General features: G+C 55.8%; 3 protein-coding genes across 3 annotated transcripts in view; 2 read left to right on the top strand and 1 right to left on the bottom strand.

The window, feature by feature from the left end:
* The window catches only part of MYRF (myelin regulatory factor), a 30,815-nt gene extending 20,147 nt beyond the window's left edge, over nucleotides 1-10,668 (top strand). Inside the window, exons 12-26 of the mRNA XM_068976652.1 lie at nucleotides 68-268; nucleotides 518-629; nucleotides 1,105-1,214; nucleotides 2,047-2,207; nucleotides 2,280-2,352; nucleotides 2,629-2,717; nucleotides 3,005-3,073; nucleotides 3,717-3,805; nucleotides 3,915-4,106; nucleotides 4,345-4,596; nucleotides 5,866-5,953; nucleotides 6,186-6,260; nucleotides 6,620-6,725; nucleotides 8,210-8,284; nucleotides 8,468-10,668. Coding sequence (XP_068832753.1) covers nucleotides 68-268; nucleotides 518-629; nucleotides 1,105-1,214; nucleotides 2,047-2,207; nucleotides 2,280-2,352; nucleotides 2,629-2,717; nucleotides 3,005-3,073; nucleotides 3,717-3,805; nucleotides 3,915-4,106; nucleotides 4,345-4,596; nucleotides 5,866-5,953; nucleotides 6,186-6,260; nucleotides 6,620-6,725; nucleotides 8,210-8,284; nucleotides 8,468-8,548 — 1,773 coding nt within the window. The 3' untranslated portion in view covers nucleotides 8,549-10,668. The remainder of the gene's footprint in view (nucleotides 1-67; nucleotides 269-517; nucleotides 630-1,104; nucleotides 1,215-2,046; nucleotides 2,208-2,279; nucleotides 2,353-2,628; nucleotides 2,718-3,004; nucleotides 3,074-3,716; nucleotides 3,806-3,914; nucleotides 4,107-4,344; nucleotides 4,597-5,865; nucleotides 5,954-6,185; nucleotides 6,261-6,619; nucleotides 6,726-8,209; nucleotides 8,285-8,467) is intronic.
* Nucleotides 10,669-11,760: 1,092 nt separating this feature from the next.
* Nucleotides 11,761-15,447, bottom strand: TMEM258 (transmembrane protein 258). The gene is made up of 4 exons (XM_068978430.1): nucleotides 15,405-15,447; nucleotides 13,518-13,627; nucleotides 12,368-12,504; nucleotides 11,761-11,880 (listed from the first exon to the last, which is right to left on the bottom strand). The coding sequence occupies exons 1-3, from the start codon at nucleotides 15,405-15,407 to the stop codon at nucleotides 12,378-12,380; spliced, it is 240 nt and encodes a 79-aa protein (XP_068834531.1). The 5' UTR covers nucleotides 15,408-15,447; the 3' UTR covers nucleotides 11,761-11,880; nucleotides 12,368-12,377.
* Nucleotides 15,448-15,759: 312 nt separating this feature from the next.
* On the top strand, nucleotides 15,760-20,234 carry FEN1 (flap structure-specific endonuclease 1). Its single transcript, XM_068977878.1, has 2 exons — nucleotides 15,760-15,861; nucleotides 18,417-20,234. The coding sequence occupies exon 2, from the start codon at nucleotides 18,436-18,438 to the stop codon at nucleotides 19,576-19,578; it is 1,143 nt and encodes a 380-aa protein (XP_068833979.1). The 5' UTR covers nucleotides 15,760-15,861; nucleotides 18,417-18,435; the 3' UTR covers nucleotides 19,579-20,234.
* Nucleotides 20,235-20,792: the final 558 nt, after the last annotated feature.

Here is a 20,792-nt window from a genome sequence, read left to right as displayed (position 1 = left end):
TCGCCCTTTCCCAGGGCGCTGCGCGTTCCCCAACCCCCAGGACTGATCCAGCCCCATCTCCTGCCAGGCCTCCAATCCAGGCCAGTTTGAGAGTGACAGCGAGGTGCTGTGGCAGCGGGCGCAGGTGCCGGACACGGTCTTCCACCATGGCCGTGTGGGCATCAACACGGACCGGCCCGATGAGGCGCTGGTGGTGCACGGCAACGTCAAGGTCATGGGCTCGCTCATGCACCCCTCCGACCTGCGGGCCAAGGAGCACGTGCAGGAGGTGGGGGCAGGGTCGGGGGCGGGGACTCCATGAGCGGGGAGGAGAATATGGCAGGGGCGGGCTGGGGCGGGGTTATCTTGTGGGCGGGGCTACTAGGGGCGGGGCTTCAGGAAAAGGCCTTCGAGGAGGCTGGCCCTGGGTCTCTGGATTCCGCCACACTGGTGGTAGCAGGGTCTACCCCTTCCACACTCCTGCCACCGGACGGGCCCAGGAGGGGAGGGGTTCAGTTGGGCCCTGGCTCCCGCGCAGGTGGACACCACCGAGCAGCTGAAGAGGATTTCGCGCATGCGGCTGGTGCACTACAGGTACAAGCCGGAGTTTGCCGCCACTGCCGGCATCGAAGCCGCGGCGCCAGAAACGGGTAAAGACCTAGGGGCTGGGATCTGGCATCTGGTAACCCCGCCCCTGTCCCTGTCCTCTGGAAACTCTGCTTCCAAGAACCCCTTCCCTCGACTCACGGAACCCCGCCCCTGGGATTCCTGGCCCTCTGGGAGACCTGCCCTTTCACCTGGAGCCCCTGCACTTTGACATTGGAAGTCCGGCACTTGTGGTCCCGGGATCCCTGCTCCTCTGTTCCCTGGATGAATCTTGCCTTTATTCTCCTGGATCTCTGTCCCCTTTCCCTTGTGGTCCGTCCTTCCGAGAATCTGCCCCTACCCACACCTACCCCTCGGAACCCCACACCTTGATCCCTGGAACTGCCACCCCGCTCCAAGGCTCCCTGGATCTCAGATCTCTAGCTCCCAGAATTTCACCCTCACCAGTCCCAGCCCCTGCCTACATTATGGTGCCGTGGGCAGTTTTCCCTCCAACACACTTGGTTTGTCCCTCCCCAGGTGTCATCGCTCAGGAGGTGAAGGAGATCCTGCCCGAGGCCGTGAAGGACACAGGAGATGTGGTCTTTGCCAATGGGAAAACTATAGAGAACTTCCTGGTGGTGAACAAGGTCTCTGGGTGGGGGAACTGGAAGGAGCCCAAAAGGCAGAAGGGTGGACCAGCTGGAGGGCATTCAGCAGCCCCTCGCACAGAGACAGGGCACTGAAGTGCAGAGAGTCGGAGCATCCCCTCAACCCAGTCTTCTCTCATGCTGCTTCTAGAGCCCCCTCCCCACCCCACAGGGAGAGGGGGAGGTGGGAGATGAGGATTTGGCCCATCTGTGGCTGTGTGATCAAGGGCAAGAGGAACCTCCTGAGAGTCAGCCTCCTCTCCTGCAAAAGGAGGGAAACAGTCGTTACAGCTGAGAACGTCTCTTGGTGTTTTGTTGTTCGGTTGCTCAGTCACGTCCGACTCTTTGTGACCCGTGGACTGCAGCATATCAGGCTTCCCTGTCCTTCACCATCTCCCAGAGTTTGCTCAAATTCATGTCCATTGAGTCGGTGATGCTATCCAGCCATCTCATCCTCTGTCATAGGGTTATGGCAAAGTTTAAACACGTACGTGGTTTGTTGAGGATGATGTTTGTAAGTTTCCTGGCACGAGGCTGGGTGCCAGTGAGCATGCCCTAGGTCTTGGCCTCTGCTGAAGTCTCAGACACTGTGTCCATCAGAGGGGGAGATGGAGGCGGGAGGCTCTGAGGACCACAGAGTTCTGTCCACGGGTGGGGAAAGGTGGAGAGGTGGGATGGTGTCAGAGGCAGGAACAGGGAGCTGGGGGAGCTGAGGCTGGACGAGAGGTGAGGCTGGCCTGGTGGGGCTTCGAGGGCTCCCTTCTGCTCCCGCATGGGCCTGGGCCTCCCAGGGGCTGACTGTGCCCTCAACACTGGCCATTCCCCGCGGCAGGAGCGCATCTTCATGGAGAACGTGGGTGCTGTGAAGGAGCTGTGCAAGCTGACGGACAACCTGGAGACGCGCATCGATGAGCTGGAGCGCTGGAGCCACAAGCTGGCCAAGCTACGGCGTCTCGACAGCCTCAAGTCCACCGGCAGCTCGGGCGCCTTCAGGTGGGGGCGCAGGCTGGGGGAGGGCCTGACCCCCTTCCCACGGGCACCTCTGACCTGGTCCTCTTGCTGTAGCCATGCAGGGAGCCAGTTCAGCCGGGCGGGCAGCGTCCCCCACAAGAAGAGGCCCCCCAAGGTGGCCAGCAAGGTGAGGGTGGGCAGGATGGGGGGCAGGCTGCACTGGGGCCTCCCCGTCCTCATGGAGCCTTTCCAGCTGGTGCCTCTCCCAGTTCACTGACTGGAAGCACTTCCTCGTCTCTCCCTTGCCAACCCTCTAGCTCCCCCAGCTCCCGGTTCCTCCTCCCTCTCCCTCTGTCCGCTGCGGGGATGGGGAGATGTCCCCCACCTCCAACAGAGCCCATGGTGGGCAAGACCGCAGGCTCCCTAAGTCTGGGCCTTTGTCCCCTTTCCTCTTGGTCCTCAGTCATCGTCTGTGGTCCCAGACCAGGCCTGCATCAGCCAGCGCTTCCTGCAGGGAACCATAGTGGCCCTGGTGGTCGTCATGGCCTTCAGGTGACTGGTCCTCCAGACTCTGGGGGTGGCCGGCTCGGGGCGTCGGGCTGCCCGCAGGCCCAGGCCTCGGGGAGCAGGAGGCCGTGGCCTGGGAGATGAAGTGGCTGAGCTCTCGGGGAAGGAGCGGGGGGCTGCCTCATCCTGTCTCCTCCTCCCCCTGGGACTGGGGAGACCCATCCCTTTGGGAGCCTGTCCCCTGGGACCAAAAGCCACAGGCCCCAATCCTGGGGAGAGGGCACTGGGCCGTGGCTCCGGCTCTAACGACGGCCCTTTTCTGCGGCTCCCAGCGTGGTGTCCATGTCCACACTGTATGTGCTGAGCCTGCGCACCGAGGAGGATCTGGTGGAAAGTGATGGGTATGTCCCTGGAGGCCTGGCTACCAGCTGTCACCAGGCCAGGTGGGGCTTGGGTGGGCGGCCAGGGTCAGAGGAGCCCTGGAAAATGTCTCCTGTAAAGGGGGTTCCACCTCAAGATCTGACCCCGCTGGGGGTTTGTGGGGGGAGCGGTGGTGGGGTCAGAAGGTCCCCTGGTTTGGGGGGGGAGCAGCTGCTTCGCTGTCCTGCTGAAGCTGGTATTGCTCCCTGGCCTGCTCAGTGCTTCTCCAGGTAGCTGGGCCTCTGCAGGGCCCAGGTCAGAGCAGGGGGTGGGGGAAGGAGGGCCAGGGTGGGGCCTTGGGCTCTTCTGCCCACTGTCACCCTCAGCCCTTGGGCCATCTCTGACCGTGTCTTCTCTCTCTCTCCTCCCCGTGCCTGCCCCCGTTTCCTCTCTGCCACCCCTTAGCTCTTTTGCCGTGTCTACTTCCTGTCTTCTGGCCCTGCTCCGGCCCCAGCACCCTGGGGGGAGCGAGGCCATGTGCCCATGGTACGTGTCTGGACCAAGCCCTCTCCCCGCTGCCTCCTTTCTGCCTTCCCTGTCCACCTCCTCGCATCCCTCCCGCTTCTCTGCGACTCCCAGCCCAGGCTCGCCCAGCCCCTCTGAGCTCAGCCCACCCTTCCCCAGCAGGTCCAGCCAGAGCTTTGGGACCACTCAGCTCCGACAGTCCCCTGTGACCACTGGGGTGCTGGGCCCACAGCCCTCTCTGCTGCTGGGTGCGTGCCGGGGGTGGGTTTGCAGGGGGTAGGACGGGGAGCAGTGGGTGTGTCCTGGGCGGGGGGCTGTGCTGACCCCTCTGGCTCATACAGCCTCTGGTTTCCTCAGGTACCACTGGCCCGACCCACTCAGCCCCAGCTCCAGCGCTCCGCACCTTGGACCTCTGCTCTACCCACCCCTGCCCGGTCATTTGCTGCTCCTCGCCCAGCCCCACCCCCTCCACCGACCCTGGTCTGGGCCCCAGCTTTAATCCTGGTAGTGGTCTCAGCCCTAGTCCCAGCCCCTCCACCAACCGCTCAGGTATGGCTCACCTGGGGCCCAGGGTTTGGCTTGAGGGGTTTTTACATGAGGCCTAAGAAAGGCCCCAAAGACCCATTAGTGGGAGGGTTTGATCTCCTGGAACCCAAATAAGGTTCTGGAAAAAGACTGAGACCAAGAGACAGAAGGGAGTGACCTGGAGCCCCGTGGGGCCCTTGAGACAGCTGGATAGGAGGTTGCCCATGCCCTCCTCTCAGCCTGAGCCTGTCTCTCTCCACAGGCCCCAGCCAGATGGCCCTGCTGCCCGTCACCAACATCAGAGCCAAGTCCTGGGGCCTGTCAGCCAATGGCATTGGCTACTTCAAGCATCCAAAGAGCTCGAACCCCATGGCCAGCCCTGTGGTCCCCTTCCCTGGGGGCCAGGGCAAAGCCAAGAATGGCCCCAGCCTCGGTCTCCATGGCCGGGGCCGCCGAGCGGTTCCCGAGCCTGGCCTGAGCCCTGCTCAGCCCACGCAGGCCCAGAGCCAGTCAGGTACCTGCCTGACCCTCTGCCCAGTTCAGCCCATCACCAGACTCTCTGGGTGCAGAGTTGTCAGTCCACATTCACTGAATATGACTGAGCCCCAGGAATCAGGCCACGCTGATTCTGTAGCCTTGTATCGATGGCCTTGGTTAATCCTCAGAACACTCCCGTGAGAACAGAATCATCCCCCTTGTTCACACAAGGAGATGGAAACTTGGGTGAAGTGACTTCCTAGGATCATAGTCTGTTAGCGGCAGAGATGGAATTTGATCCCGTGTCTGCCTGGCTCCTTCTGTGTCACCCTGCCAGGGCAAGGAGGGTGCTGTGGTCCCTCCCCCAGTTTTCCAAACCTCAAACTTTTGGTTTTAGCAAAGCTAGAGAACCCTTTACTGTATTCATTTTCAAACTGGGTGTCTCCGAACTTCCCCCACCCTCCACCCCAGGCTGCCTAGGAGGTGGAAGGGGAGGCTGAGAACCTTCCTGGTTTCAACCAGGCACCTCTGGCTCTAGGTACTGGGCCTCCTCATCAACTTTCATTTGATGGGTTTTGTGGCTTAAAGAAAAAAAAAAAAAAGCTTTGAAACTGCTTTGCTGAGATTGAAGTTCAAAGTGATGGGGAAACCCCACGAGGTAGATGCTCGCCAGGCACCATTTCCTGGGTCCCTGCTCTATGGCTGGCTCTGTACAGGGCACCCGGGGGTGATGGAGACAGATGGGCCCTGCCCCCAAGGGCTTACAGACACGAACAGCAGTGTGGCGAGGCTCCCCTCACCTGTCCTGAGGGGACAGAGAGGTGGCTTGGCGACTGGGGAGGGCACGGAATCTGGACTGAGGTGGGGATTCATCAGGGGAGGTGTCCCTGAAGGAGGTGACATGGAAGTTGAGTCTCTGAAGGACAGCGGGGCTCTGACTTGTGTGTGGGAATACTCCTACCACGGTTGATCTCAAGCTACCAACTTGACATCCCTGAGCCCCAAGTTGGGGAGAAATGTGTGCAGTCAGGAGCAGAGTGCTAAAGAGTGGGCTCCTGGATGCTCCTGGCCGGGGGTGTGGAAGACCCATCCCTGCTCCTGGGTGTTCTGGGTCCGTCAGGGAGGCAGACCTCAGGCTCACGGGAACTGGGGAGTCCTGGGGCTGCTGGGGAAGGTGGTGGTGCGACCTCAGTCCAAGTGGGAGCTGGAAAGAATAACCTGAAATCTATTCATGCTAAAGTGTGAATGACATTTGTGTCCTGACTTGTCACCCTCCTTCCTGCCCCAACAGCCTCTCTCCTTGCAGACCCAGTGCCATTCCTGACCTCCATCCAGGTGCTGGAGAATTCGATGCCCATTACTTCCCAGTACTGTGCTTCAGAGGATGCCTGCAGGTGGGTTTGGCTGCCTCCCTACACCCCCACCAGGACGGGTTCCTTCGGGTGACATGAGGCCAGAGGGACAAGATCTTGCTCCCCTCAGGGAGGAAGTTCCCTTACAAGGCGGGGCAGCCCCTTCCAGGCCCTCAAAAGGCTCCCCTCTAGTCTGGGGGCTGAGGAATTGATGGGCATTAGGGGTGGGATGGCAGGGTGCCCTTGGGCTGAGGAGCCAGCTTGGCCCTTTCAGGCCTGGAAACGTCACCTACCACATCCCTGTTAGCAGCAGCACCCCCCTGCACCTCCGCCTGACCCTGCAGATGACGTGAGTGCCAGCATGGGGGATGGGGGTGTGGTGGTCCCGGTGACCTGGGGGAGGTGGGGGGCAGCCGAGGGGGCTGCTGGCTCTCCTGCCCGCTCCGTGCTTCACTGGCTGTGTGACCCAGCAGTCTCCGGGCCTCAGTTCCTCATCTGTGAAATGGGCTGTGAAGAGCGTGTGGGACGGGGGTTGGGAAGGGGTTTGTAGCCATCGAGGGCCTTGATGGCTGTGCCTCGTCGACTGGCTGAGAGGATTCAGTGGCTGGCTTCTGTGGGGAGAGGGAGGCCGAGTGGAGGGCTGGCTGGGAGGGGGCTGGGGTGGAGGAGCTCGGAACCCCAACTCCCCACTGACTGGGCCTTCCCCAGCTCCTCGTCCCCCGTGTCCGTGGTGCTGTGCAGCCTGATGTCAAAGGAGGAGCCGTGTGAAGAGGGGGGAATTGTACAGAGCCTTCACGCCCACCAGGACACTCAGGTAGGAGGCTACTCCAGCCAGCCTGGAGCTTCCTCTCCCCGGCACAACTGAGCCCCCAAGTAGGCGAGGAGCGGGAGCCAGGGTTAGAGCAAAGGCGTCTCCACAAGGGACCCTTTGGGACCTGGGCCTTTGTGCCCCAGGGAGGGCGTGTGCACGCACCCCTCCATGGCGAGTGTCTCCCGGCCCTGCCCTGCCCAAGGCCTAGCCTGGGGTGAGCACAATGGAGGAGACAGAGGGGGTCCTGGGAGCCCAGCAGGGAGAGCTGATCTTGTCGGGTCGCAGGGTCAGGGCACCTGCCTGCAGGTCATGCTTCATTAAGACGAGACCTGAAGGACGATGTGGGATCAGCCGGGGAAAGGAAAGGGGACAGTGTCCCAGGAGTCAGGGAACAGCGTGTACAGCGGCCGGGCCACCAGGGCGAGCATGACGTGCCGGCAGAATTGGAAGCACGGTGAGGGTCATGCCTCAGAGGAGCCGGGAAGGAGGCTGGACCTCAGGCTTGGGGGGGGGGTGGGCGGTGACTCGGTCCCATCTGTGACTTTGGAAGGTCTTGGGCTGCGTGGAGAGGGCTGCCTCGTGGTCTGGGAACCAGGCGGCTGGGACCCAGTCACCGTCCAGCTCCTCTCTGGCCACATGACGCTCAGCACAAGTTAAGGCAGTTTCTCCTCGCCGACTCGCGTGTTTATTCAATCAATATTTCTCGGGGCCTCCCCTGTCCCTGGCCCTGGGCTGGGCCCAGCTGAGGGGAGCCAGACATGGGGTAAAAAAAGACCTCGCCTTCCAAGAATGCAGTCCCTCACCAACGAGAAAAGAGGTGCAGAAGTAGCTGGCGTAGAGGATGGAGTGCTGAAAGCCCTAAAGAGGCTCAGGCCCCGGGGCCCGGCAGACAGGGGAGAGCAGAGAGGGTTGAGCCCCAGCTTGGCCACATGTCGCCGTGGGAGTTTAGGCAGATAACTCAGCAGTGTCCTCATCCGTAAGCAGCACCTCCTCAGCGGCGTGTAGCCAGGATGAGCTTAGTGAGACGCTTCCATGGGCCCGGAGCACAGTGGTGAGAGGAAAGGCAGTGAGACAGGAGGCCGGGGGCCCTCAGTGCCGGGCAGAGCATGCAGATGGTGGCCCCTGCTGCTCCCCAAAGCAGAACTTGTGCCGTCCAGCCTCTCCCGATTTCTGCTTCTCCCCTCTTGTGGCTCAGTTGGTAAAGAATCTGCCTGCAATGTGAGAGACCTGGGTTTGATCCCTGGGTTGGGAAGATCCCCTGGAGAAGGGAAAGGCTTCCCACTCCAGTATTCTGGCCTGGATAATTCCTTGGACTGTATAGTCCATGGGGTCACAGAGTTGGACACGACTGAGCGACTTGCACTTTCCTTTGTAAAACCTGCTAGAGAGCCCGGGGCTGCGATGGCCCTGGCGAGGGATGCAGGTTGGGACCGGATGAGGGTGGGGGCCGTGCCGCTGTCCTGACCCCTCTCCCCCTCCCTCCCCAGGGCACCTCCCACCAGTGGCCAGTAACCATCCTGTCCTTCCGCAGATTCACCTACCACTTCCGGGTGGCATTGCTGGTGAGCAGGGCACCCCGCCTCCCCAAGACATTCAGTGTGGGGCTTGGGGGAGAAGTGGGCGGGGGGGGGTTGAAAAGCGCACAGTGGGACCTGGGGCAGAGTCAGGCGATGACGTCAGCAGGGGGACTGCCTCCTGCCCGACCCTGGAGCCACTTCTCGGGTTCCCCCTGCCCTTCCACCCAGGGTCAGGCCAACTGCAGTGCGGAGGCCCCAGGCCAGCTGGCCACGGACTACTACTTCCACTTCTACCGCCTGTGTGACTGAGCTGCCCTCTGGAGGCAGTGCCACACCAGGGCCCGGGGGTTCCCAGGTGCCCCTGCCACACTGGATGAAATGGTGTTACACTGGAGCCCGCCGCTGGCACTTCTTTGGAGACTGAGCCGGCCTGGCCCTCCCCATGCCTGGTGAAACTGGAAGTCCTCACGCTGGAGCTGCTGTTCCCGCTGGCGGCACCCCCACACCACGGACAGAGCTGGAGAGAGAACTGCTGGGCCCAATTCACGTCCATCCAGACATGGCCAATGCAGGCCTGGTGATGTCAGGTGCCCCAGAGGCGGGGGAAGCTGTGACTCTGTCCAGAGCCCACCCTCCCCGCCTCCCCTTCTGCCACTGGGAGCCATCCCTCTTTGGGGAGAGGACCTGTCCGCCTTTGGTACTGGCGGGGACTTGGCATGAGCCCTCAGAGACCTGGCTGAGTCAAGAGTCGGTGGAGGGAGGACAGCCCTCTCTCAAAGCTGCTCCCTGGGAAGGGTTAGGGAGCAGATGTTTTAGGGTTTGACTGTTACTGGACTCGGACTTCTAAGCTTTAAGCGTGGCCCAGGAGGTCTCTTCTCCCTGGAAGAGCTTGGCTCCAAGAGCTCCCAGGGCAGCTGAAGCCAGCCCTGGATGGGCTGGCGATTGACCATGTGCCTTCTATATACTCAGTGCCTGACTGAACCAGGGGTGGGGCCGGTGGGCCAGGTAAGCCTTGGATCCTAGAACCTGGAGTATCCCAAAGGGAAGTTCCCTGTGCAGTCACACAGCCTGGGCTCCAGGGAGCTTCCACTGGTCTGAGCAGAGGAGCAGGAATCCCTGCAAGGCAGCAGGCTGGTCTTGGCTGGTGGATGAGTGGATGCAAATAGCTTTTGCTGTTATTAATGAAGTAGTTACTAAAATGCACTTAAACCAGGGCAGGAGTAGAATGGAGATGGAGAGTCCCAAGTGGGCCAGAGCTCTGGCGGACTCTTGAAAGGCAGGGCCCTGGCTCTGATCCGTCCCTGGGAGCCTTGAGACACCCTCTCCTGTCTGCTGGTGGCCTCACCTTCCCAGGTCAAGGGCCCCATGCTGGGCTCGGCCTGCCAGGCTGGGGGCCCTGTGCTCAGCAGTAGGCCCCAGTTCTGCCCATCCTCTCTGGAGCAGAGCAGTGAATTTGGGTTACTAAAGTCTTATCTCAAATGCCAACATTAACCTTTCTTAGTGGCTATCTAGAGCCTTCTGAGGCCACAGCCAGGCTCATGGAAGGACTGGAAATCACTGCGCAGTGTCTGCTGAGGGTTCAGAAATGTGGACGGAACTGCCGTCCTCGCCTGGTGATGTTCTGCCGCCTCTTTGGGAGCCAGGCCTTGCCCCTCCTGCCTCTCGTTCTCAGCTGAGTGGGAGCCTTTCAGGGGAGACCTGAATCCTAAAGAAGCCTAGGAACCATGGGCCCCATCCTGCTACAGACATGTGCACTTGTCCACACTGGCGAGATGGGGGGTAGCCAGGATACCGCACCTCCCAGCCCCTCCACAGTGGGATTCCACACCCTTCTTCTGACGTAGGAATTAGACGGTTCCCCACACCACTGCTCCCCTGGTAGCTCAGCTGGTAAAGAATCCGCCTGCAATGCAGGAGACCCCCCCGTTCGATTCCTCGATCAGGAAGGTCCGCTGGGAAAGGGATAGCTACCCACTCCAGTATTCTTGGGCTTCCCTGGTGGCTCAGCTAGTAAAGAATCCACCTGTAATGTGGGAGACCTGGGTTCAGTCCCTGGGTTTGGAAGATGCCCTGGAGAAGGGAATGGCTACCCACCCCAGGATTCTGGCCTGGAGAATTCCTTGGACTGTGTAGTCCATGGGATCAGTCGGGTACGACTGAGCAACTTTCAGTTCACCACACCACACAGGTGGCTGAGCTTACTTAGCACTACTGTTCTCCCCCCACTGCGGGGATCCTCCCTAAATGCCGTGAACCTGCTGAGCCTTGCCCCTTGTGGCAGGATTCTGGGCTTCCTCAGTGGGGCTGTAGTTTTCTTGGACCACAGCCCCTTAACTGGAGTTAAAAGTGCTTAAACTGGAAAGTGACCCTCCACTGCCCCCTGGAGCCACTTGGACACAGCATTGCCCCAATCTGGTTAGCAGCTGGGTGTTTCCATGCCTGGGGAGGGGGTCCTCTGTGTGGAGGCTGGGGCCAAGTGGGGCTCCAAGCTGCTCAAGGTGGGGGGGTGGGCGGGGGGGTCAACCTTGGACCAAAGTTGCCTTAAGCCCAGGGAGGCAAAAGGGTTTCAGGAAAGGCCAGTGGGCCACCTGCTGGAGGCTGACAGCTGCCCAGCGGGTGCTGCTGAGCGGGTGTCTTGGCTCTATCCCCTACCCGTGGTCCAGCAACCCACCCCTCCCTTCCTCTCTCCCGTTTGGCATTTACCCCTGTAGCCATTGGGCTAATCTCCCCAAGCTTCAAGCTGTATATAGGGCCTCTCAATGCACAAGTGCCCCTGTCCACGTTACAGCCTCCAAGAAAGCCTGCATGTGCATAGCGCACCCCCTCCCTCCCACATAACTGCCCCCCGCCACCCTTCCCCTGAGCTGACTCGTATTTATCGTATCAACTCTGACTCGAGGGGGCAGAGGGAAGCGGCCCCAGGCCTGCTTGCTTCCTGTCCCCTGTTCTTTTCTGAAATAAATATACGTATATAAATAAATGTATAAATACTGCTTTGTATCTGAGCTTGCTTCCTGTCTTCTTAAAATTGTTCTGGGGCAGGGTGGGGGTGGGGGGAGGATGGGGTCATCTGTGGGGCTAGGACCATTGGAGCCCCTGAGCCTGACAGATGCTCTGTACCCCATTATCCCTCGTAGCTTCAGGCCTGGGAACAGGACGCGGTAGCCCCTCCCACTAGCCACACCCCACGGACCTACTGCTGCCCGGCCTGGGTTAGAAGGAGCCGCCTTAGGGACAAGCTGAGCCTTTCAAGGGTCCCTGGCTACACTCAGAGGAGGGGACTGGCCCTGGGACAGACTTCACTGGTGTGGGTTCCTAAGGAGTTTACTCTAGAAGCCGCAGAAGAGGGCAGGCTCAGTCCCTTCCTGTCCACAGGAAGCCCTCAATTCTAAGGATAAGACAGTCCCCACATTTCCCTCCTAGGCAGAGTGCAGGGCTTCCCAGCCACAGGAACCATCTGGGAGGCAGCAGAGACACAGGAAGGGGAGCGACTGGGGAGCCATGGGTCCCAGCACCAGACAGGATGTCACATCTGCCTTTATTGTAGCAACAGGTGGGAAACTTCCAGCCACAGTATAAAAAAAAAAAAAAAAAAATTAATTTACAAAAGTAGGGATTCCGTGAAGCTGCCCAGTTGGAACCTGAAAGAGAAGGGTATCAGAATGAGAGCAGGGACCCATCTTTCCATCAGCTTCCTTCCACTAAATGACTAGACATCAGTCAAAATTTATCTCAATGGCTGCAAACGCTGAAACCGACTAAAATGGAACTCCTGGCAGCAAGTCCCTGATCCTGGGCCCCTGCCTGGCCACTTGCCAATGGCTCCCCAGCCCCTGTGTGTGATGTGTAAGAACACAGAGGTGGAACCACATGAAGCCTGTGCCCACAGCCCAAGGCAGTACATTCCAGTGCCAGACCCAGGTCAGACAATGTGGAGACCTCAGATCTGACATAGGTCCCACTCGGCTCAGATTCCCACCAGGGGACAGGGAAAGAAGTCCTTGTGACTGGTGTCCTTGTCCTTTCTGCCCAGTTTGTCTCCATTAGCTAAGGGGTCACGCAGGCCCGAGGACCCTGATGTGGGTGAGGGGCGGTATCTCCAGCGTCCCACCCTGTCACCGCTCTTACCCTTGGGAGCTCATATGTAGATGCCGACCCAGAGCAGCAGGAAGAGGACTCCAAAGCCCATGAAGAGTGAGGCCACCAGGGAGATGAGGAGCTCTTTGTAGATATCCCGGGTGTACTTGGTGGATGTGACCTCATAACTGGCAGGGTGATTAAGGAGAAGCCAAGGGGTGGACTATGCAGGGCAGGGAACCCGGCCAGGGCATCTCTGGGAGAAAGGCATGGGCTGAGAGCTTTCCAGGAGGCTGGTCTGGCTCCGTGCAGCTGGGCAGAGGGGTCCAAGAGATGGCCTAGACCCTGGTGCTCCTGCTGTTGGGGCCAGTGTGAGGAAAGAAGGAGAGACTGCATCTTGAAGCCTGTCATCCATCTTAAAGACAGGATGTGAACCCTGCCCAAGAAGTGAGGAAACCACTGCTAGTGTAAACCAGGTCTGGAGACCTTCCTCCCCACAGACAGCACACGGAGATGAGTCAGGTCAGGCTACCCCTGATAGATTAACCATGGAGACATCCTCCCTTGATGCATAATCATTATCTGCCTCCCCTCCCACCAACCTTAATTGTTTGTTCTCCTAGCCCCTACTTGTAAAACTCAATCATGTACAACAAAGGGATTGCTAACATGTAACCAGTCAAGTAGTGGGGGGTATAAAGCTGGGGCTCTCAGAAACATCAGGGTCCTTGTTGGGAACTGATTCCCCTTGAACCTGCTGGAGTAATAAACTGTACTCCACTGTCTTGAGTGTCCTCCAAGGTGTGCTTTGCAACTCCAGATTCCACAACACCCTTCAACCACCCAAGGTCACATAGCTAATAAGCAGCAAAGCTGGGACTAGCCCTCTGATCTCCTGACACCTGAGTATATCACTCCTATTAACACTTTTCAACTTCAGGTCCCTGTGCCCAGCCTCCACTCCAGCCAGGACCTCCGCTCACTATGAAACCTGAAGAGCAAACTAAGCTCACCTGAACTTGGAAAATTCTAAGGCCACAGCCTGACTTTGGATGTCAATGGCCCTTAGCCCTTCACTTCCTGACTGTCCTGCTTCCCCACGCCAGAACAAAAGTGGCTGGGTGCACGTACCCAGTGTAGTTCCCCACTCCAGTTCCCACATCACTAACTCTGGCCCACTGGCTGCTCAATCAAAGGATACACGAAGAACCAGGCGGTGAAGAACATGCCAATGGCCAGCAGCACAACGGTCAGGTGGGGAAAGACAGCCGGGTTCACGGGGCTGGTGTATCTGCTCATGGCCTCAAGTTCCTAGGGGAAGGTATGAGATCAGAGCCACCAAAGAATCCCAAGACTTCAACCTGGGAGGACTACGAGGTTATCGGAGCCTCATGCTGCTGTGACTGCAAGAAGCTTATTTCAGCCTGGGAGACAGGGACATCCTTCCTGGTTCCTGACAGAACCACTGTCAAATGATACCTTTTGGGAATGACAACGATTATGATGACATCTTAAACTAAGGTGGCACTTTGTCTTTTCAGTAGGAGATGAGAAGGGCAGCTAAGAGTCAGAGGCTGAGACACACAAGGGGACTGATTAGCTACAGATCAATAGTCCTTAACATTTTTTTTTTTTTTGGCTGCACCATGCAGTTTGTGGGATTTTAGTTTCCTGACCAGGGAATCGAACCTGTGTTCCCTGCATTGAAAGCACAGCATCTTAACCAATCGACTGCCAGGGAAGTCTGGTCCTTAACATTGTCTGAGGCCACTGATCATCATGGGGGAAAAAAAAAAAAAAACCATGATGAAAGGTCTGGACTCTGCCTGGGACAAATCACATACAAGAAAAAATTTGTGGGAGGGGTGAGTCCCTTCACTGTTCACCTGAAACTATCATAACATTTTTCTTTAATTGGTTATACCCCAATACAAAATAAAGTGCTTTTTTTAAAAAAAAAAAAAAAAAGAAAAAGTTTGCTTATGATTTTAGGAGCTTTATGGACCCATGTCTGTAGACACCAAGCTCAGAATCCCCACTGACAGGCAGACTCTGAACTGGTCCCAGGCCTCAACTTCTAATTCTCTATTCTTCCCACTACACAATTAAGGAATCTTGGGATCTGCCAACAAAAGACGTAAGTCAAAATTCTAACTCTATTAAATACCATGAATCTCAGTAAGTGATTATAATCTCTCTCTCACAAGGTTGATGTATGATTTAAGACAAACGTCATAGCATCTAACTCACTGCCTGGCATAGAGTAGTTGCTCAATAGGTGTTTGTTTCCTTCCCAAGGTTATAGGGAAGATCATGAGCTAATGCTTGTGAAAGAGGGCTGAAAAAGTAAAGTTCCGTACAAATGTTAATTTCCATTGTCACCAGCAGCCAATGTTTAAATCCAGAACATAACAACTCTAGACAAGTAAACTGAGCCCATTGTTCTAAGAGACGCTGGAATTCAAATCAGTAAACATTTATGCCCCCCCATTAACGATAAAGACAATCGCTGCCATTGACTGAGCCTCCAATTGCAGGCCCCGTGTTTGGCACTGGGAATACAAAGATGAATAGACATCATCCCAGGGCTAGAGGCACGTCAGATGGTGGTCACTAGGAGGCGTGGCAGATAACAAAGAAGTCCATGACACGTGGCAAGAGGGCTGCACACAGGCTGTGGGGGCTCCCAGGGCAGAAGGGGCAAGTGCCCGAGACAGTTGGAAGTGCTTCACCAAGAAGGTGACTTTTGCCCAGGGCTGGGTAGTATGAGTACGAGTTTCGCAGCAGCGAGAAACCTGTCAGATAGAGGTAACAGTTTGACCACAGGTAACAGAGCTAAATGCTGGAAGGTATTAAAAAATGCACCCACACTCCTCATCCTTATAAATCGCGAGATCAGAAGCCCAGTGCGATCAAAACCTTACCTAAGGAGTCAGCCCCTTCCCCGCCCCTCAGTCCAAATCGAAGGATCCAGGGTCCTCCCGCCCTCTAGACCTCGGGCACCTGACGCCTCTGTGAGAGAAAAAGGCACAGGACGGACCCCGGGGATCCCCAGAGCCCTGTCCTGAACTTCCCTCAACCCTCTCACCATTTTGCCGGGCACAGGATAATCCGCCACTCTGCTACCGGAAGAACACGTAGGCAGGAGCAGGCGCGCTGTTCAACCGGAAGGGGAAATGCAGTCACGTGGGTGGCACTGTGGGGCTTGTAGTCCCGTGGTTTCGGGTGTGGCGGGATCTGAGGCCTTCGGGAGCCCGAGGTGGAGTAGGGGCAAGCAGTGGAGAAGGGTAGGGTCAGGTCGCAGAGCAGGTCCGTCCGCCCTGGCGGGACTAATTGCTGTGAGAGAAGCTGGCCGAGGGGGCTGGGGCCTGTACTACACTTCCCAGGAGGCTTTGCGCCGCGGCAGGTCACGTGACTGGAGCGCGGGCTTTGGAAGGCGGTGAAGCGAGAGGGTACCAGAGACTGGTGCTGAGGCGGCTTCGGGGCAGAGGCGGGAGTCGGGCTTAGTTCTGTTCTGGGCCACCCCGGAGCATCCCAGAGGCCAGGTGAGACCTTTGGGAAGCGTCTCAGAGCATCGGGCCCGTTTTGCGCCGGCTGTTGGGAAAGGCGGGCGGCTGCCGCGCGCGGGGCGGAGCGAGCGCGGGATTCAGACGGGCCCGCCACTTTCCAGCTGTGAGTCCGGGCCCAGTCCCTTAATCTCTGAGCCTCTTTCTTCATTTTAGAAAGAGGTAACTCCCACCTCATGAGGTCGTTGTGCATTGTGACTGAGCTCCTGGAGGAGATACTTTTTTGACCTGCACTTGTTCATATCCCTTTCCTCCCTGTCTTTGACGGACGCAGTGGGAGGATGTCCAGCTAATGAGGCATTCTGCCCTCTTTCTAGCAAAGCCGGTAGCTTGAGGCACGAACCAAAGGTTCGAGTGGGTTCTACTGGGGAAACGTTTATGAACACCTAATGTTTGTCAGAGGTTTTCGTTTGATATCTCAGTTAACCCTGGCAGTAATTCTGCAAGGTAGGCATGGTTATTATCTTACTTAGTAGATGAGAAAACCAATCCTAAATGGCATAGTAATGTCACACACTAAGTGACCTAGTGATCACTGTTACCCAAGTGGTAAATAATGGTGCCTAGATTCAAGGCCACTGCCATTCACAGAGGAACTAAGACGAGATGACCTTGAAGAAAAGGGATGCAGAATGGTGGGAGGAGGGTACAGCTGAGCAGAGTGAGACAGGGCAGTCTTATCCCAGCCTTTGTCTTAGGTTCCCAGACTGTAAAGGTAAGTTAGCGTGTTGGACACACCACTAGTGGATACATGATGACTTTAAGAGGCACCCCCAAAATCCTTTTTTAAAAAATATTTTTTGGCGGCTGTGGGACATGTGGGATTTTAGTTCCCCAACCAGAAATCAAACCTGTGCCTTCTGCACTGGGAGCACAAAATCTTAACGATTGGACTTCCAGGGAAGTTCCCCAAATCCTTTTGAATATTCATGCATTTAACATGTAGTAAAATATAACTGATAAAGCACAGGTATTATTACTTAAGATGAATTCTGTTTTCCAATTTAGTTTTTAGAAAATGGTGTCCATATGAAGAAAATTTTAAGTGAATGAAAGTATAGGTTTTCATGGGAAGTTGCACAGAAATGTGAGGGTGTTTTAAGCCTGACTGAAGTTTGGAAAATAACTGTCCTAGGAGATATTTTGTTAAGGAATCTGAACCACAGAACTGTGGTACTGGGCTAAGTGACTGTAGCATCTCTGGATCAGGACTCGGGGTGGAAAAGGAGCTGCGGAGTTCACATTTCAGACTTAGTGGTGGAGAGAAAATACAAAGGGAAAGACTTAAAACAGCATGACGGAAGTAGAAACTCTTTGAAGTGCTGAGCAGATGCTGAAGAGAGATTAGAGAAGTGTTGTGAAAACCACATTACTTTCACACAGATGTTATTCCTGCCAGTTCTTCAAAGCTGCTATGTTGCCCAGAGAAACAGAACAGACAGGATCTAGAATATGGATATATGGGAAGACTGACCTTAATGAATTGGTTCAGGTGATTGTAGGTGTTGGAAAGTTGAAAATTGTAGGTCAGGTCTGCAGGCTGGAGACTCAGGTAGGAGTTGATGACTGGTCTTGGGGCAGGATTTCTTTGTGAAACTCATTTTTGTGCTTACAGCCTTTCAGCTGATTTGATGAGGCCCTCCCACGTTGTGGGCTTCACTGCTGGCTCAGATGATAAAGAATCTGCCTGCAATGCGGGAGCCCCAGGCTTGATCCCTTGGTCAGGAAGATCCCCTCTTGCCTGGAGAATTCCGTAGACACAGGAGTCTGGTGTTGCAAAGAATCGGGCACGACAGCGTGACTAACGTTTTCACTTTGTCTCAATGTGGAATGAAGTCTCCTTTTCTTAAAGTCAACTGATATAGATGTTAACCACATCCACAAAATACCTTCACAGCAACACCTGCATTAATGTTTGATTAAATAATTGGATATTGTGGCCTTGACAAATTGACACAGAACTAACCCTCAGAGCTGCTGAGAGGAGGTGAACTGGAGGAGTGAGTTGGGAATAAAGATCCAATGGAGGAATGAATATGTTGTTCATGAGTTGGCAAGAAGACAGATACTCCTAAGTTTGTTTACCACTTTAGACATTTGGTTGCCTTTTTATCTGTCTTGTCTCACCTTTGTGTAACCGGGATTTGCATGTCATTCAGGAGGCATTTCTGCCATCATGGTCCTTGGACTCCTCAGGCTGGCCCTGGCCGCCTCCTCTGGCCTTGCTGTAGCCCTTTTTGCATGCTAGCCCTGTTGCTGCCTTAGCCACAAAACTTCTAAGTCCCTCAAGGACTTGAACATCTTATCTTATCCTTTCAGCATGTGGTTTAGTTCTTGATACTCAGGAATCCTTAGTATCAACTGAGTAGACTAGTGTTAATTGAATAGACTTTCTTGCTGTCATTTCTTGATGCCTTGGTATTTGTTGTGCTAAATTTGTTTAGCTGAAGGCATGACGTTGATGACATAGTGCCCCTGGTAACCCTCCTGCATCCTTTAAGTACCTCCTTGTCTTACCCACCTTTCTTTTTTAGCTGTCCCTCCTGTATTGCTATGGGAATTCAAGGACTGGCCAAACTGATCGCTGACGTGGCCCCCAGTGCCATCCGAGAGAATGACATTAAGAGCTACTTTGGCCGCAAGGTGGCCATCGATGCCTCCATGAGCATTTATCAGTTCCTGATAGCTGTTCGCCAAGGGGGGGATGTGCTGCAGAACGAGGAGGGGGAGACCACCAGCCACCTGATGGGCATGTTCTACCGCACCATCCGCATGATGGAGAACGGCATCAAGCCTGTGTACGTCTTCGATGGCAAGCCGCCGCAGCTCAAGTCCGGGGAGCTGGCCAAGCGCAGCGAGCGGCGGGCCGAGGCGGAGAAGCAGCTGCAGCAGGCTCAGGCCGCCGGGGCTGAGGCGGAGGTGGAAAAGTTTACAAAGCGGCTGGTGAAGGTCACCAAACAACACAACGATGAGTGCAAGCACCTCCTGAGCCTCATGGGCATCCCGTACCTCGATGCGCCCAGTGAGGCGGAGGCTAGCTGTGCGGCCCTGGTGAAGGCCGGCAAAGTCTACGCTGCGGCCACAGAGGACATGGATTGCCTGACGTTCGGCAGCCCGGTGCTCATGCGGCACCTGACTGCCAGTGAGGCCAAGAAGCTGCCCATCCAGGAGTTCCACCTGAGCCGGATCCTGCAGGAGCTGGGCCTCAACCAGGAGCAGTTTGTGGATCTGTGCATCCTGCTGGGCAGTGACTACTGTGAGAGCATCCGGGGCATCGGGCCCAAGCGGGCCGTGGACCTCATCCAGAAGCACAAGAGCATCGAGGAGATTGTGCGGCGGCTGGACCCCAACAAGTACTCCGTGCCAGAAAACTGGCTCCACAAGGAGGCCCAACAGCTCTTCCTGGAGCCTGAGGTGTTGGACCCGGAGTCTGTGGAGCTCAAGTGGAGCGAGCCCAATGAAGAAGAGCTCGTCAGGTTCATGTGTGGGGAGAAGCAGTTCTCCGAGGAGCGAATCCGCAGTGGGGTCAGGCGGCTGAGCAAGAGCCGCCAGGGCAGCACCCAGGGCTGCCTGGATGATTTCTTTAAGGTGACCGGCTCCCTCTCTTCTGCCAAGCGCAAGGAGCCAGAGCCCAAGGGAGCCGCTAAGAAGAAGGCAAAGACTGGGGCAGCAGGGAAGTTCAAAAGAGGAAAATAAACGGGTTTCCCTTCACGATACCTCTGTGACCCCAGGATGTTTGCCTCTACTTGCTAGAGCTGGCGCTGGAGAAACCTTCCTGGGGGTGGGGAGGGGCTTTCATTGCTTCCCTGGCACCACCCTGCTCAGTACTGCTTTTCCGTTTGTTACTTGATCTCATGGCAGGAACACCACAGAGGTACGTCATTGTCTCCTTTTTAGCTCAGGAAAGTATGTCAGGCTCAAGCTGCCACTCAGGCAGTTTAATGGACACTGAATCCATTGTTACATGAAAGCAAGAAGTTTTGAAGAAGAGAGGGAGATAAATGGTAGAGATGAAAGACTGGGGATGATTTCCTGCCTGGCCAACCTGGTGGCTAGTGGGAGTTGACCGTGGAACCAGACTGCTGCTCTCTCTGGCTCAGCCTTGACCCGCCCTAAAGAGTAGCCATCAGGGAGATCCCATTGTCTTAAACAGATGGGAAGAGCCGCTGAGAAGCAAGATAGGCAGAGAGCTGGATTCCCGGGAGTTGGCAACAAGGGTTTGATTACTGGCTTTGTATCCTGGGGTGGGTAGAAACTTGAACTTGCTATGAAATTTTATACAGTGGTAATTCATAGGCATAAGGTGGTGGAGTGGCTCTCAAGGCCTTCATGAAGCATTTGAGTTGAAACTTTGGGATAAGATGCTGTTTTCATGTGCTGTTTTTTTAAGGTATGAGAAGAAAAGATTCAATAAAATTGTAAAAAGTAACCAGAATGTCCTGTTCTTTGAGAACATTTGAAGACATCTCAAGTGCCCCAGGCGTCAAGCAATATAAAATGTTCTTTTCACTCCAAGGTAACATGTTAGAATTGCACATTATTAACAGCTGATTTGAGAGTGGCCAGAAGATGGCACCATGCTCCACAGGATGGCCAAGGCAGCGTTGGGGGTCCTTTAGCTGTGAAGCTTGGTTTACCTTGCTGGGAAAGGAGCTTTAATCAATTGAATGAATTTCTAGTTTTGCACCTACTGTGTGAGATAAAGGAGCTCCTTTGAGAAATCCTCACAATTTAGGTCAACTACATCATAGCATCCAGGCATTTACTTTACCACTTTATCACTTTCTTATTGCCTCTGTGACTTAAATTTCAGGTTACTCTTCATAGAGTTGGACTGTTGTGGTTCTTTTTTTTTTTTTTTAACCAACATAACTTTTATCAATAAAACATACCCTCAGTAAAACAATTCA

The sequence above is a fragment of the Capricornis sumatraensis genome, chromosome 8 (assembly GCF_032405125.1).
Source record: "Capricornis sumatraensis isolate serow.1 chromosome 8, serow.2, whole genome shotgun sequence".
NCBI lineage: Eukaryota > Metazoa > Chordata > Mammalia > Artiodactyla > Bovidae > Capricornis > Capricornis sumatraensis.
Note: the sequence above shows the minus strand (reverse complement) of the source record. Positions and strands in the feature narration are given on the sequence as shown.